This window comes from Podarcis gaigeae (assembly GCF_964106915.1).
Source record: "Podarcis gaigeae genome assembly, chromosome: 9".
In the NCBI taxonomy this organism is placed as follows: domain Eukaryota; kingdom Metazoa; phylum Chordata; class Lepidosauria; order Squamata; family Lacertidae; genus Podarcis; species Podarcis gaigeae.
In genome coordinates, this window is record NC_139685.1 from 57,231,853 (window position 1) to 57,249,385 (window position 17,533).

Sequence of the window (17,533 nt, forward strand, 5' to 3'; positions counted from 1 at the left end):
AATGCACTTGTCCATCTGCCATAAGATAACAAAACGCACAGACTATTTTGCTCAGCAATGCTTCTGTTTATGAGGCTGAAGAGCAAGACTTGTCCAAATACCAACCCCAAGCTCTATAATTAACCTCAGCCCTGGTGCTATAGATGAAACAGAGTGCTGGGTATTTCTTGGCAGGCATGCTAAAATGAGCAAGCCAGCAAGTGTCATCTGTGGCATGAAGTCAACTTGGCATAAAAGTAATGCAGTATCAATACAGCTCTCCGAAAGATACTTCCTCATATGAGGAGCATCTTTACAGCACCACGAGCTTTAAACCTGTCTCCTTGTGGTGGGCACATTCCATAAAGCAGGAATCAAAAGTTATTTTTAATTTGATTTTTGCAGTTGCTTAGCAATAAATACCGAGGGGATGACTCTGTGAATTCATGGATAAGAGCATTGTGCCACTTAAAAGCTTGCACTTGAAAATAGAAATGGAGCCAATAAAGTCACCGCTTTATCTATTTCGTGTCCCTCGTTTCATTCAGTCGTAAAGTGGAAGAAACTTTCCATAACACAGCAACCTGCTCAATTCTTTGCCTTCCAGATGTTTGGTTAAATGCTTTCATTAAAAAAAAAGCATTTAACCAAAGTCACAGTTGATTTACCAGTTTTAGCTATGGCACAAGGCCCCCCCAGGCCTTGAGTGACCAGAATTACAGTTATAGCTATGTACAGTTTTGTGTGTTGCATGAGACTTCAAATGTTTTTCATGTACAGAACGGCAAGGTTCATTGATAGAAAAAGATTCGGTGGTACTTACTAAAGACATCTCCTCGTGGTTTCTGAGGATCGATTGGTATCCTGTTGTCAACTGTGAATCCCTGCGGAGCTGTGGTTTCACTAGGAAAGTGCAGCGGCTCTTTAGTTGTGAGTCGTGGTGTTTTTGTCGTTATAGGCTTAGGCGGAGTTGGAGGCGGCGTAGGGGGCCTTGTGACTGGTGGGAGTCTTGTCACTGGCTTCAAAGCTGGCCTTGTGGTTGCAGGCTTGGGTACAAACCTGGTAATTGGTTTGTGTGTCGGCCTCGTGGTTGGCTTTGGGCTGGGTCTCATTGTTGTCCTGAAAGGAGGCCTCGCTGTAGCTGGAGCATTCGGTGGTTTGATGGGATGCCTCACACCACCAGTTTCAGGTATCCTATTTGTCATGCCACCACTGCCTTTAGGAAAGGTTGTATTTCCCTTAAATACCGTTTGTGGGCCAGATGGATCAATCATAACTTTGGGAATAGCTGAAGGCAAAAAACACATGGATGATGTTATCTCTCTATGCAAAGCATACCAAGGACACAATTGAAATATTCAGAACTTATGGACCAAATTTGAACTTTTAAACCAGTCACTTAGCCATTTGGGGGTATACTTCATGTACCTCATTTTGCAGCAGGGCTGTACAAATGTGGCAGCCCAACTGCTGACCATAGCAATCAACATAGATTGTATTAATCCAGTTCAGGATTAACCCTGCAGGTAAACAATTTTTTTGCAGGGATCAATTTAAGGTGCCACCTGTGACCTCTGAAGCTCTAAAGTGGGGGTGGGGTACCTATGGCCCTCCAGTTCTTGGTGGACTGCAACTCCCATGTTCAATGACCATTAACCAAGCTGGCTAGGGCTCATAGAGTCCAATGACATCTGGAAGATCTGCTCTAAATCACCTGGGGGAAAGGTAGTGAGATGTGAAGGCCCAGGAGGATCAGAGGGGGCTTGGTTATATGAACAGCATCACATTATATGAACAGCATCGCATTACTCACAGCATCTGTTAATACTAGTTCCTTTCCTCCTCTCTTTTACTTTTGAAATGTGATTGATATTATTGCTCATACACACCCTTTCATAATAATGAGAATAGTGTGCAAGGTTCAAGCTGATCAATGGTCCCCAGACTTTATTCCCATGGACCACTTGAAAATTGCTGAGGATCTTGGTGGACCAGTTAGATATTTTTTTTCTGCCTGTGGCAGCAATTGTAACGCTCTGTGCTAGACGCTGGTTTTTCATTATATTTTTATAGACATGCTGCAAACCACCTGAATGAAGTTTGTGGACCACTGGTCAACCACAGACCACAGTATAGGACATGGTCTTTTCAGGGATGTGTTTGAAAACACCGAATCAAATCTGACACAACCAACACACTCAAGAACCCACAAACTGAGCACATGAAAAGTGTACATGAATACCTCTGAAGTGAAGGAAAACTATAAGTTTTGAAAAACTATAAGAAGAAGACTATCTGGCTGAAATGTTAAGGTATTTATTCAGGGTGGGGTGAGTTCTACATATATGAATTGGCCTAAGCTGCAGTGCCATAAGGTGTGAATTGAGTCCCTGCTGCTGAAATGTGATTCTATACTTAGAAAGAGTTCCTCTGCGGTTTCTGTAGGCCTAAATTACCCATGTTGTGATATAGCCCCATCCCACCAGGATAGTCTTGCATGACAGAGCTAGGCTGCATGGTGGTGCTTGCTAAGCAACATCAATACACTGTAGCATTGGTGCAGGGACTCAAGCTGTCTCTGACCCTACTCTTAGGATGTACACCAAAACATATTGGAACACTTCTATTACCGTATTGGCTTGAATATAAGCCTCATCCCCCCCCCCAAATTTGCAACCTTACAGTATGCAGCCAGGACCATGGGGCAAACAGCGCCAGGAGAATGGCAAAATGGCGCCCGCCCCGCACATAGTCCCCCGTCCTCTCCCCCAAGGCCAGGAAGGGAGAGAGTGAGGAAGGGGAAAGGCCACTGGCAATGCAGCTTATATTTGGGTATTTCTTATTTTTACTTTCCTTTCCCACCCTCCAATTTTAAAGGTGTGGCTTATATTCGGGCCATCACGGTACAATCTGTGTCTCCCGTGTCCTTGGCATTAGCCACTAGAAATGTGAAGCAAGGCTCTGGAGATTCACAGTGCAATGTGACAATTTACACAGCAGGTTAAGTCTAGACTTTGTATTGTGTCTAACAAAGTTCCACTCAGAGTCAACCCATGTTCATTAATTTCAAAGGGTCATCTTTGGGTGATGTAATCGGGATTGAAGGGAGGACATTTTTAGCAGCTTCTTCCTAGCAAGTTTAACATGTGCTTTTTTTGTAGTTTACAGGCTTCGTCTATAAGGTAGATACAAATAGCCATCTAGCCTTGACATAGAACAAATAATCTTTTCAGATGACTGAGACACTTAGTGTTTGAAAAGCTATAACGACATCTTTACTTCCGCACAAAAATGAAGAAACCCACAAAGGAATTATTGTTAAGGAAGAGGATTGATCATTTGCTGCAACCGTTACATTGATTATCTGTCATCCAAACGTCTAAGGGTTGAAGCCTCACTGCATTAGGAACGGTACAAAGACAGACAGAGACCATCCCTTACCCCACATTTCCCTCTGATATGCCATCTCAGAGAGAAGCACATTAAAAGGATCCCGTTCACCTCTGCCATGCGCCTCAGCTGAGCCAAAACCCGTCTCATTTTCAATAATATCGAAAGCTGGTGAAAGATTTAGCACTATCAGATTAGCACTATCAGTCGCGTTCTCGAAAGAAAGACATCTTTGAAAATCACCTATTTGGATCCATCAAAGTCTTTCATGCAGGTTGACGGACCAAGTTAGGTGTCCGTGCAGTCCAACAATAACCACACTACCAATCTTGTTTCTTCACAATAAGCAAGCACGTTTCTAATTCACATGCGGAAAATCCCTCCCAACAAGCAAAGCCAAAGAAGCCAGAAGCAGCTTCTCTTGCACAGATTCTCAGATCTCTCTTAAAAGCTAGTCACATGCTGTCAAAAGCATGCAGGAAACAGAAGTTACTATTTGCTTCTATAACTTTATAAACTCTCCAACTTTACAAACTCAGAGGTGATTGTACCATGCAAAGTCCCTAAAGATTTCAACATGCTTCAGACAACAGGAAGGAGTAATTTGGGGAACAGAATTTACAAATGCGGATGTCTATAAAGACATCTTTAAAGGTTTTCTTCCTTCCTCCTGTGTTTCTTGACATATAACTATTTTCAGCGAAAACAGTGAACATACCATGCTTCCTTATACTGAATCAAACCATTGGTTCACCTGGCCAAACTCTGTCTTCTTTTCAGGTGGCCTTAACCTCTCCAAGGTTTCAGACAGAGGGCTACCTGCTACCTGAAAATCCTAATTATAAAGCATTGAATTTGGAGCTTTCTGCACATTCTGCCACTGAACCTGACCAGACTCCACTGGGTTAAGCCAATGACTTCCAAATGTTCAGTTAAGATCAAACTATAACTGTATGCTTCAAGGGAGGCTTCCTAAATTGGGCACTGAGGCCCTGAGCTGTGAAAAGCAACTGATAGTGCAAAGTAGGAAAATAGCTTTCAACTCAAAGAGGGACTAGGGCGTACATGGCTGGGGAGGCTTCTTAAGAAAGACCACATTGCTTAGTACTTGAACTCTATAATGAAATCATAGAGATGTGTGTGATCTGCTAAAGTTAACCACTGAGAATTACAATTTTATGCAATGCACACCATGACAGGAAAAGCATTAATAACAGTCAACAGGAAAGGCTTCGGCAAGCAGACCATATTCCTAAGAAAAGCTGCAGACTGCAAAACATTAAAACAATTAGAGCAATGTACAGAGATGTAACTGCAAACTACGACCACTGGCTTTTCAATCTAAAAACGAAAAGTGCTTGAGGAAATTTATTTTTACACTGGCATATCAAGGCTCATAAAACTTTAAATACACTAGATCAGTGTGATGGCACGAGGATGCCTGGCGATGTTTCGGGATTTGGAATTCAAGAAGAAAATGATCATTACGTACTTATGCAGTTCATTCCGTCACCTCTGTATCCTTCTTTACATTTGCATTTGTAAGATCCCTGTGTATTGTAACACTGTGAAAAACTCCCGCACTGATATTGGCCAAGTGAGCATTCATCTATGTCTGAAACGAAAAACATTGCATGAAACTCCTGTGATAGCAATCATAGGGCACATTTTAAAACTGAACATCAATTATCATTCTCTTGCTTGCTGAAATAGTGAAGCAAATCAGGAATAGGTAATCTGTGGCCCTCCAGTTATTGATGATCTTCTATTATCTCTGACCATTGGGCATGCTGGCTGGGACGGATGTGAGTTGGAGTCTACCAACATCAGGAGGGCCACAAGCCAGGATTTAGGTTTAAGCTACTGGAGGTAATGGGGCCCTTTATATGTCCAGCTGTCCTTTGTCAACAACTAATTGTCACTGTTTTTGTTTTTGTTTTGTCGAATATTCAGTATGGTAATTTATGGGCACCCTGTATATAGAAATGAGCAAACCAGTGATATTTTAGGGAGCAGGCTAGCAGGCACGGCCTATTACAGTGGTACCTCAGTGGTACCTCAGGTTACATATGCTTCAGGTTACATACGCTTCAGGTTACAGACTCCCCTAACCCAGAAGTAGTGCTAATAAGGTTAAGAACTTTGCTTCAGGATGAGAACAGAAATCGTGCTCCGGCAGCGCGGCGGCAGCAGGAGACCCCATTAGCTAAAGTAGTGTTTCAGGTTAAGAACAGTTTAAGGTTAAGTACGGTACAAACCTCCAGAACAAATTAAGTACTTAACCCAAGGTACCACTGTACTTACATCATGGGAGCTTACACAACACAAAATACTGTTGCTGTATGTAGGTTTTATTTTATTTATTTTCTTATCTTATATTTTGGAAATGTACATCCAGGTTTTTTCCCTTTAAATTTTGGGGGGCCTCCCAAGAGAGTGGAGCACTAAGCTATAGCTTGTTTAGCTAATACGTAAATCTGGCACTGGCCACAGGTTTCCCATCCCTGAAAGAAATTGTATTTATATTTTAACATACTGAAACACCAATTGTGAAAATAAAAAGAAGTTGACAAATGATTGACTTTATCAGTATTCTGAGGCCCAGCCCCAACACTTGATGTTCAAAATAATCTTTGGAAGTAACCCTTCTGCCGCAGCAAATGCTTGCATATTTTTAGTAAATGGTTTTTAAAGAGGCATTGGAAATTCTGTAGGCAGGCAGCCAAGAAGGAATGGCTGAGACATTTTAGGCCATTCTAATTATAACTTACAAGTGGGAAAGAAAATAAATATATGTTTTTTAAAAAACAACAAAACAACAAAAAAAACTAGTAATTCGCTTCATGAAAACATTCAACACACTTCCAAATGCATATTAGGATGTGCAAAGTCCACTCGATTCAAATTATATTTGGCTGACTACGTGGTTCCTCCATAAACAGTTGGGAAAAATATTGGTTATTTACAGGAGTTTGGCCAATGTTTTGAGGATTCCAATCTTTTGGGTGAAAGTTTTAGGAAAGTTTTATGTCTTCTACTGAGTCAGAGCATTGATCCATCTAGCTCAGCATTTTCATCACCATTATATTTAATTTATCTACCGCCCTTCATCCGAAGATCTCAGGGCTGGCCACATTAACGGGCAGCAGCTCTCTGGGCTTTCAGGAAAGGGCATCTCCCAGCCTCACCTAGAGATGCTAGAAATTGAATCTGGGACTTTTCACATGCAAAGCAGATGCTTGAACCCTGAGATACAGCACTTTTAATTTACTGCTTGCACGTTCTCACAGTTCTCCCTGAGGAACTGTGGTGTGGGGTCGCTGAAGCAGCTGTGCAACACTCCTGTTGTTGTCTAGACCATGGGTAGGCAAACTAAGGCCCAGGGGCCAGATCCGGCTAAATCGCCTTCTAAATCCAGCCCGCAGATGGTCCAGGAATCAGCGTGTTTTTACATGAGTAGAATGTGTCCTTTTATTCAAAATGCATCTCTGTGGGGCCTGTCTGGTGTTTTTACAGGAATAAAATGTGTGCTTTTATTTAAAATGCATCCCTGGGTTATTTGTGGGGCATAGGAATTCATTCATTTTTTTCCTCAAAATATAGTCCGGCCCCCCACAACGTCTGAGGAACAGTGGACCAGCCCCCTGCTGAAAAAGTTTGCTGACCCCTGGTCTAGTCCAAGTTATGAGGTACTGGGCCCCTATTTGGGTGCTGAAGCATGGAGGAGTATGTGGTATCATCAGTTTCAACAGCAGAAGCAGTGACGCCAGCTAGATGACTAACAACTGCTACCATAGGGCCGATGCTTGCTAAATGCCACATATCGTCTTCTCTCCTCAGGTGGGAGTGGAGCCTAATGCATGTGTTAGCTTCCAGTTTGTCAAAAATCTTTTCGAAAAACCTCAGTAACGGATTGCTCAGTGGTGATCAGCAATAGCAACGTTCGGGATTTCTGCGGCAAAGAGTTCTCTGCACCTGAGCCTGCAATAAATCTGAAGGTGGACCTTTATTTGCACAGGAATTGTTGGAGAGGTCACTGTGTTACCAAAAAGTTTCTTATATGCACGGGTCTTCGCAAGAACAAAATCCTGCTGACAGGTCATAGATTATTTTAATGGATAAGGCCTACGTTAGCTATTTCAGGACTTTGCAAATTAGTTCATTGTGAAGAGTTTGTGCAGCGGCTATAAAAAATCTTTCCCTTCCACAGCCTCTTATCCCCTAAATCTCAGTAAATCTTAAATTAGTATTCTACCACATGCAAATCACATTGGAATCTGTCTCCGTTTTAAGCAGGCTGATTGGGAACGAGAAAACTCATGACCATCAAGATGAGGTATCGGCTGTAATGCCAGTTAGTGTGAATGCAATACTTTTTTAAAAAATTAGCACTCAAGAAACTCTTAAGGAATTGAAGACAACTTCTGTGCAGTTACAGAAAAACGGGGACTATGCAGATTTGTCGATGTGCTGTCTGAACTGCTTTATCCACCAGAGAGGAGTTTGTGGACTTTGCAGTATTATTCCCCGACCTCAAAAATGGGACAAGTAATGGAGACATCAATTCTAGCCCAATGTGAGGGAAGGTTTCTGTATTCTAAGGATGGAACTACACATTATGGGAGATATAGACCTGCATATCTCAATAAAGGTAAAGATAAAGGACCCCTGACAGTTAAGTCCAGTCGCGAACGACTCTGGGGTTGCAGCGCTCATCTCGCTTTACCGGCCGAGGGAGCCGGCGTTTGTCTGCAGACAGTTTTTCCGGGTCATGTGGCCAGCATGACTAAGTCACTTCTCGTGAAACCAGAGCAGTGCACGGAAACGCTGTTTACCTTCCCGCCGGAGCGGTACCTATTTATCTACTTGCACTTTGAGGTGCTTTTAAACTGCTAGGTTGGCAGGAGCTGGGACCGAGCAACGGGAGCTCACCCCTTCGCGGGGATTCAAACCACCGACCTTCTGATCGGCAAGCCCAGAGGCTCAGTGGTGGTGGAGCTGCATTGAAGATGCAGGGCTACTGTGTTTTGGGGGGTGGGTCTCTTGATGGGCTGTTGTGCACATCACAGAAGGGAAGACTGCCTATGCCTCCTGTAATAAGTAGGTAGATTTGGAGTAACATTATATTTTGCACACAGTTTTCTTCTAGGAATGCTTTTGTGATCAGCTCATTTCATTACCGTAACACTGGTATTTGCCTCCAATGTACATCAAATCAAATCCTTTATGGCACTTGCAAATATAGCTTCCAAAGGTATTGACGCACTTCCTGAACCGAGGACAGGTAACTCTGCCAGTGGCACATTCATCCACATCTACAAGTAGAAATCCATTAATTTCACCAAAAGGTTTAATCATAGTACATTCAAAAGTATGTTCATGCGACAAAACCCGAAGGTCAAAAATACTTTTTGGAAATTACCTTTTGCTCTAGCTTTGTGTTTTAAACTGCCTCACAGAAAATACAATTTTGTTTTTAAGGCATATCCATGCTCAACTTTTCTGTCTCTCCGCACCCATTTCTCCAAGGCTCTCCCCTCCCAAACTCAGGTCACACACAAGACTTTCCTTTTGTGCCACAGTTCTAGGTACAGGACTGGACTTTAAAGTTCCATGTATGAGTGCTGGAGTTTTATTGTCCCAGAGCTTTCCTTGGGGAAATCCACGTTATACTGCGTTAAAACCAGATTTTTTTGCAGATTGTTGTTTGCTCCAATTCAGCAGTAAGACGCAGGTCTGCCCAGGAAAACGCCAGAATCCAAAACCCCCCCACGAAGCTTAGACACAGAGCTTTAAAACGTCTGTAAAACTGGATGTAGGAGTAACACAGTTCAGTTTTGTTTCCCAAACCTGAATAGATTTTAGTATAGTATACAGTTACCCATGTGATTTTTGGTGAAGTACTGATTGTAGGAGAAACTTGAGGGGCATTAGCAACAGTTTTTGTTGGGGGGCAGTAAGGGAAAGATGCAAAGCCTCAGACTCATGCTTAAAATAGGTGGTTTGTTATAGTCTGAAAGTTGTCCGACACATTTCAAGAACGATCAATCCTGGGGCAAAAGGTCTTCATATATATTACTGTTGAACCAGTTGAATAAACTCACTCAGGGAACATTCCTTCAGTCATGAAAATGTTCTTTCACAAAAATATTTCCTGAGTGAATTGTTTCTGCCGAGGTACCAGGGTAAGAAATACAGTGACCCTTTGCTCCTCAGAAGATCATTCTCAAAATGTGTCAGGCAGTATTTTCAAAACTCCACTCTGAGACTTTGACCTTTCCCTTTCCCCCCAGTGCTGATGTGCATCAATTCATTCACTATTAGATATTGCCTTTAATTTTAATTAAAAGTCACTGGGTGAACTCACACAAAACACCCATGTATAGTTTTGTGCCCTCCAGATGTTGCTGGACTCCAACTTCCCTCAGCCCCAGAGCCAGCATGGCCAAGATTGAGGGCTTATAGGATCTGTAATCCAGCAACATCTAGACGCATGGTACCCACCCCTAGTTTAGCTGTATCCAGCCTGATCAAAGTGTCAGCTCATGTGCTTCTCCCCTGCAACATATAACCTAAGTCGTCTTTGTAGATGACAAAGCGGCAGCAGGATTGCCAGCTTTTTAATTAGCTCTGCTCTTGTTAGTCTATCAGGAAAAAATAAGTTGGCGAAGGCTGCACTTAGGAGTAAGCTTCCTTGATCACAGTGCGAGTTACAGTACTTTCAAGTACATACGCAGAAAGGATAGGCAACAAAATATATAGTCTGTCTCAGGTAAAAATGGGCAGTTTTAAGCATGTGCTTTAAGGGTGTGTGTGCGTTTTGCAGCTGGCATCCGTCTGTCTCAGGAGATAATAAAAGAGTGCACATTCAGGGGTAAAGTCAAACCATTGGAGAGTTACAGTGCCTGCTGTGGCTTTAGAGACAAATACAGGAGAGACATGTTTTGTTGCACCTGGGGCAGATGACGGGATGTACCATGGCATTTTTTCCCTCTACACTCCTCCTAGTGATCATTCCTCCTCTGGTCGCTGCTGTAGATACATGACCTGACTAATTGTCTCCAGGCACTGTGGTCATCTGCAAGGGATTCCCCCATGTGTTGTCAGCTATCATGTCAGATTTGCAGACATCTTTGTAATGCAGAGTTGGTCTGCCAAGGGACCTGGTGTCAGAAGCCAGCTCCACATGGAGCACGCACGTCCTTGGGGATCCTGCCAGCTTCTGTTCTGTGGACGTGACCAAGCCAGTGTAGATGTCGCTGAGACAGGAGTGTGAAGATGCTGGGAATGTGAGCTTGGGAGAGCACATTTTTGTTTGAGGCTCTGTCCTGCTATGGTATCCCCCAAATCTTCCTGATGTAGCGCATGTGGAAGGCATCAAGGCATCGCTCCTGGTGATGGTCAACCATAAAGCAGTGTGGTCAACCGTGTGTGTGTGTGTGTGTGTGTGTATTTCAGCCAAACAACCATCTGATGTAGCTCCATGTAAAGCTATGTGTCTTGTCTCCCACCCACCAGTGTCAATGGCCAACAACAACCACTGCTGCCCAGAATTTCCCAGTGTGCATGAAAGGGAGAAATAACACGCTTAAAACTTTTGACTTACCTACACAAGTTCTACCATCAGGAGCTAGTTGCAAGCCTGGGGAAGGACAACGGCACCGCACCTCCCCTTTCACGACATCACAGCCGTACTGACAGTTTGCCATGGAACATGAGAGAGCGTCTGTGGGAACATCATACAAATGAAATTATCAACAATATTTCAGAGGCTTTGTGAGATTGGGGAAGGGAGGCATAGCTCAGTGGTAGAGCATGTGTCTTGCTTGCAGAAGCTCCCAGGTTTAATCTCTGGTATCTCCAGGTAAGAAGGTGAGAGATTGCCTGCCTGGAACTCTGGAGAGCTTCTGCCAGTCACTGTAGACAATATGGAGTTAGATAGACAGGGCTTCTTGGAGAACAAAACATGTTTGTTTGATCTTACCTACTTAGTGCAGGAACCATCCTCAATCTGGTGAACCTCCAGGTGTTGCTGGACTAAGACTGCCATCATTCTTGACTTCTGGCCAAGCTAGAAGGCACTGATGGGAGTTGTAGTCTAAAACAACTGCAGGGTACCCAGTTGGAGAAGGCTGTTGTACAGCAAAGCTCCAGTATAGAGGGAGTCCATTATTCAAATGACCACCCTATCCTGTGGTGATTTTAATTGTCCGTATTCTTCTGTCAAACAGTCCCAGGTACTGATATGGGAAAAGCATGTGACAGAATGGCTATATCTGTAACCACCCTGTGACTTTCTGTACCTTGAAATTACTCAAGAGGTTGGCCGCTGGGTTTTTGCAGAATGGATCTTTCAGTGAACTCACTAATGAAAAGCAATTTCCATTCTTAGGAGAAACTGGTATGCTTTTATCTGAAACCCTCCTTCTAAAATCTAATCTCTTGGCTGTAGGGAAGGTTCCGTCATTCCCTCTCCCATTCTTGGTGTGGTGAAGTATTCAAAATATTCGCTTTTGTAAGAGAAAGGAAGAACCTGGCCCCTGGGGAGTTTTGTACTATGGTTTCCAAACACAGAAACCAGCAGGCGCTTGACAGTTTTAGTGAGTTGCGTTTACATTGTACAGTAACATGCAGCCAGGTATGTTGCAGCTCTTGCTAAGAACAACATTCCCAAATGAGCTGATTGTGAGTAAAAGAGAGGCTGTGCTTGTATATTTTGAAGAAATTCAATTTCTGCCTACTCCAAAATTAACTGACCTGATCCACACCACCCAGACAAATGTGTGAATTGGAAGCTACAGTAATTGTCCTTTACTACTCCAAATATTGCCTTTCAGTTCTTGGCTCAAAAAACCCAAACCAAAATTCATCAAGAATGTAGATTTTAAGATAAAATATATTTTGAAATGCATGCATTGACGAAGTACAGTAGAACTTAGTTACATACAGTTCATGACGAAGTACAAGGGCTGTATATAACTAAGTTCTACTGTGAGTAGGGTCGTTGAAATTAAGGACCTAAGTTAGGTATGTCATTTAATTACTGTTGGTCTACTCTGCTTATGACTGACATTGGATACAACCCCATATTTTTACACACACAAACACTGAAACACTAATTTATATTTTTCATGTGATTATTTTCTGAAACAGGACAGAACAGATTTATCGATGAACATGGGCTGCAAAGAAACTGCTCTGTCCATCCCATATATCTTGCAATAATAAAAATAATGGGATGAATTATTCCATTTTTATTGTTTGCTTTTCCAGTTTAGCAGACCGTTCATCCTTTACTCGCGGCAACATTTTCTTTAATCAATTAAAAAAAACCCTAAACAGAAGGGTCTTGACTTACTAGAACATGATCCATCTGGCATAAGCATGTATCCATTCAGACAATAACACTTGTAGCTGCCATAGGTATTCATGCACCGGTGTTTGCATGGTCTTGGTTTCAGACCACACTCATTGAGATCTAAAAAGGGCACAGAGGGGAGGAATCAAAAACAGAGCAGGCATTGCATATTGGCATCTTTAAAATTGAAGAAGATGGTAGTGATAAGGTTCTCAAACCCAGACCAGCCTTGATCCTAAAATGCCTCTTGCAATATATTCCCATACCTACATATAGTCAGAAGGACGGTCTGTTTGCAGTACTTCTAATCCCATAACAATAGAGGCATTGCACACTCTCCACTTCCATCCCACATCAATTATTCCTGCCTATGTAGCTGTAGTCAAGGCTTTTGTTGGCACCAGACTTAACCTGCATCAGTTTAACGATTCCTAAGGTCTGGGCTGGTGTAAATCATAATCATTATTAAAGCTGGCTGGCTGGGGAGAGGAGGAGTTCTAAGTATGGAGTGTATGGTTCAGCTTCCCTCAGAACATGGACAGGCAACCTTTTGTCTGTCAAGGGCTACAGGGCTAATCTGTCAGGGGCTACCTGCCAGTGAATCAAAGTCAGCATGGGATGGGGCCAGAATCAAAAGTGTGTGGAGTCATCCCTTTTATCTTTCTGCCATTTGCTCTTCTTTTCTGCCATCCCCTTCCTTCCTTCTCTCCCCCTCTCTCTCTCTAGCTACTATCCCTTTTCTTTCTCTCCTTTTCTGCCACACCTTCCATCTTTTTTACCTCCCTCTTCCACCACCCCACTCCAACAGACTGAAGGGAGAGGGCAACATAATTTTTGCCAGAATATTTTTAGGACTGACATTCTATCAGTCCTAGGATAGATTTGGCTATAGATAGGCACGTATGACTCAATTGCTCCATTTCCTTTAAAATCAAGTTCAGCTAAACTCTATAGGTTAGAAGGCAGATATTAAGTGAAGAACATAAACTAAACCCAGCAGATAGAGTAGGTTCATATCTTTTTCTCTCCCAAATAATGCAGTGGCTTAGTAAAACTAAATCCCAGTCCACCTGTTGTATTGTTTGGATCATTCTACTGAGCTTTGAATCTGACACCATCTGGCATAATATATTTTGGTACTCAAGTGTAATGATATTGGCTAGCTATTAGTGGCATAGTCTAAGAATAATGTGCACATACTTTAAGTCTTTCTGCTGGGAAGTGTATTCATACTTTGTTCCAGTAAGCTTCTATAAGTTGCTGAATTTTAATTATATGCACAAAATATTTTTGCTGGCTTTATTCGATCGCTTCATCAGCAAGACAGTGCGAGCATCTAGTATAGTGCTAGAGTTTTGTTTAATGTTTTGAGATTCACTTCTTGCAAAACATTCTAGAAACCTTAGGAAGATGCATAAGGTCACATTTGTTTTCCCACCCCTGGTGTTCCATTCACTGGCCAAAAGCAATACAAGGGGCTTAATTAAGGGTCTCCATTATAATTCCATTAAATCTAAACAAACATTGTGTGATTCCTTCCCTTCCGCAGCCTTAGCTTCTTCTGGGAAATGGTTTACACTTTCAAGTTATATTTGTAACAGCTTTCCCTCTGCCTTGTTTAGAACACATAGTACACAGGCAAGTGAAAGAAAAGTCATCAAAACCTTTTTACGGTTGTTGTGGCTAGTTTGTTGTTCTTTTCACACATTTCTTACCATTTCAGAAGGACGTTTAATATTTCTGTGTAGCAGGCTTTGCTCTGTGACATTTCTCTCAGTGGTTTTCTCTTCCATTTGAACTAGCTAGGAAATGCCACTGTTTCCATGTGCCTTGTGAGTATCAGTTATGCTGAATCAATGCAATGGACATCTGAAAAATACATCACCTGGAACTACCTTAGCGTAGTTGCATGGGGTGGCCACAAATGTCGATGGACCTCAGCTACCATAGACTCTAACCAGAGGCCATACTGGCTCAGCCTGATGGGAGATGGAGTCCCTGCTTTAAAAGATATTCTCCACTTCTTCAACCATGGCACAGCTACCTTTCTCGAGAGGGAAATGGTTTCATCAGTGGGGCAGTGAGAGCAACCACTATTTTCTCCAACCATGCTCCTGGAAGGATAATATATCATGACTGAATCAGGGAACTAGACACTTTAAAGAGGGACATGTGCCCTGTGACACTCTCAACTTTCATCAGCCTTGACCACTGGTCATGTTGGCTAGAACTGATGGAAGTCCAAGCACATCTATAGGGCACCATGTTGTCTGCTGGTTCCTTGGTGTGTGAAATCATTTAACAAATGTTGCATTGGAGAAATATATACATATTAGCTTTGTCTAGGTCAACAAATAATCCTTTCAACATCCCTGTAAATTAGATCACTATGATTATCCCTAAATGCCAAATGTGTGTACGAGGCTAAAAGAAAGAGAGAAAGCAAAGAGAGAAAAGGCCATCCATTTTCAATAGTGTTTAGCCAGGAATTTCCTGGGTTTTTAAACAACTCATTCTCTTAGCCACTACACTTCACAACTCATTTTACATATGGTTTTATATTGTGATGTTTAGGGGAGGACTGTTTATTACTGAGCAGGTTCAGGCTAACATTAACATTTAGCTTGGAGTCAGAGAAATGCAAGACTCTTAATAAATTGGCACACACATGCTGCGTTTGCTGAAAAGGTCAGGAAACTTTATCTTTTGTCTATTTTTTATTTCACAGGCTCTCCAAACATTTCACTTAGCACAATTTCTCTACGGGCAAAAGAGGGGAAGAAGTATAACCCAGCAGTCTGAATCTTCTAAGATGAAAAGTTTCAAAGACTTTGCAGAATCTTTTCACAACATCTATCGCAATCCTCCTTTCTTCTTTGCACTTTGCAAAATTTCTAATGGGGGTTAAGAGGTTTTTTTTAATGAACCCACTTATACTCCTGACTGAGATTTCCCTTCATTATTCCAAGTTAAACAATATGACAATAATGCTATTCACAATCATGGGGTGGGGTAGGGAACCAACAACAACAACAATGCAAGAATAGTGTCACCATCAAAGCTGCATACTGAAAAGCTTTTAGAGCAGGTTGGATGCTGCAGCACTTTGGAAAAGCAGTCCCAGATATAAGCGCAGGCTGCTAAGCTTGAACATCACATTGCAAGAAGAAAGACAGTTAATGTGAACACATGAATTACTCCAGAAAGACAACTGCTTGTGCGCTGCTATATTTGCATGAGAGCTACAAAGAGATAAGCAAGACTCCACCTACAATAATGTGGTGTGCTGTATGTAATAATGAAATATTATTTGCTCTTGAGGATATAATTGCATCCCTACATTTCATTATTGGTCTGAAGCTGCTTTCAGACATACATCTGGGGTCAGCATCAGGGGCTGGCATCAACGGATACCTACAAAGAACCACAACCTGCTGGGTGCCCATCTCTAAGCCCTGGAGGTGCCAAATCCTGCCGCTCTTTTTCTTTGCTGTGTCTACCTGTTCACCTACTGTCTCTAAGCATGGAAGCAATGACAAGGGTGATGCAAAGGTTGGATGGACCCTGGGGAAGAAGACAAATTGGCAGACAATGAGGAGAAGGAGAGCCCCATCAGAGAGGTGAGTCCCCTAAAGGAAGCTTCTTGCCCAAGGCCCACCCCAAAAAACTAGCAGTGGTCCTCTTTTCACACAATTAACTTTGCAGATTCCTAGTGTATGGAAGTGACAGGTGTATGGAGGACACAGCCTGGGGCAGTTTAAAAAAAAGCATAGGGAGAGATTCATGTCACACCTTGTGTCACATCTCAAGTACCATCCAATGAATGGCTTTGACACTACTGAGAAGACTTTCCCCACAGAGGAGGAGATGCTATAGTGTGAATTGCAGGGGGAAGGGCAATGGTCCCAATTTGTCAGCAACAGGTGATCCTGGACTAAAGTGTGAGCACAATTTTCCCAACAGCAAAAGCAGCTGCTTGAGCAACATCATCCAGCAGCCCTCCTTTTGCAACCCCCACCAAGGAGCCCTAGCAAAGATACAGCACTGCTCAAGAGCGTTTAGATTTTGATCATCAGCTTCAAACTGTACTGTGCCAGTGAGCATCACAAACAACCAGGAGCAAGGATCTGTGTGGCTTACTGCAACTTTTAAAAATTGGTTGTTGTTGGCGCTGTCTCGAAGGACAGTGGAGTGGGCCTCTGGGGGTGAAGTCAAACCGCTGTTTTAGCAGTACAGTGTTACCTCGGTTAAGAACTTAATTCGTTCCGGAGGTCCATTCTTAACCTGAAACTGTTCTTAACCTGAAGCACCACCTTAGCTAATGGGGCCTCCCGCTGCTGCCACACCGCTGGAGCATGATTTCTGTTCTCATCCTGAAGCAAAGTTCTTAACCCGAGGTACTATTTCTGGCTTAGTGGAGTCAATAACCTGAAGCGTCTGTAACCTGAAGTGTCTGTAACCCGAGGTACCACTGTACTGAAATGACCTCGCTGGGGGCTCAAGCCTGGGCAATTTATTTAGAGGTCCTTGGCTGCCCCGGCAACAAGCTCCACCCCACCCCGCCTCGGCCTCTCTGATTTGGTCCAAAAGGAAAGGAAAGCAATACGTTTGGCACCAGCGGAGTTGCCAGAAGGAGGCGTACAGGATGCCATCCGCCTTGGGGACTCCAATCCAGATTTGTGCAGAGTTTACTCCTTTCCCTTTTCTTCTCCTGAAGATTTCCCACAAGACAGTGGAGATTTAGGATCAGAGTTTTCCTTCTCCTAGATGGGCTATCTTCCCAGGTTGATGAGCCCCATCTGCTCC

General features: G+C 42.8%; 1 protein-coding gene across 4 annotated transcripts in view; it reads right to left on the minus strand.

The window, feature by feature from the left end:
* Positions 1 to 17,533, minus strand: part of NPNT (nephronectin) — a 62,225-nt gene that overhangs the window by 12,080 nt on the left and 32,612 nt on the right. For all 4 annotated transcript variants that reach the window (XM_083756549.1, XM_083756550.1, XM_083756551.1 and 1 more), the window contains 5 exons: positions 12,728 to 12,847; positions 10,976 to 11,095; positions 8,550 to 8,684; positions 4,862 to 4,984; positions 803 to 1,267 (listed from right to left, as the gene is read on the minus strand). In XM_083756549.1, the coding sequence (XP_083612675.1) occupies positions 803 to 1,267; positions 4,862 to 4,984; positions 8,550 to 8,684; positions 10,976 to 11,095; positions 12,728 to 12,847 (963 nt within the window). The remainder of the gene's footprint in view (positions 1 to 802; positions 1,268 to 4,861; positions 4,985 to 8,549; positions 8,685 to 10,975; positions 11,096 to 12,727; positions 12,848 to 17,533) is intronic.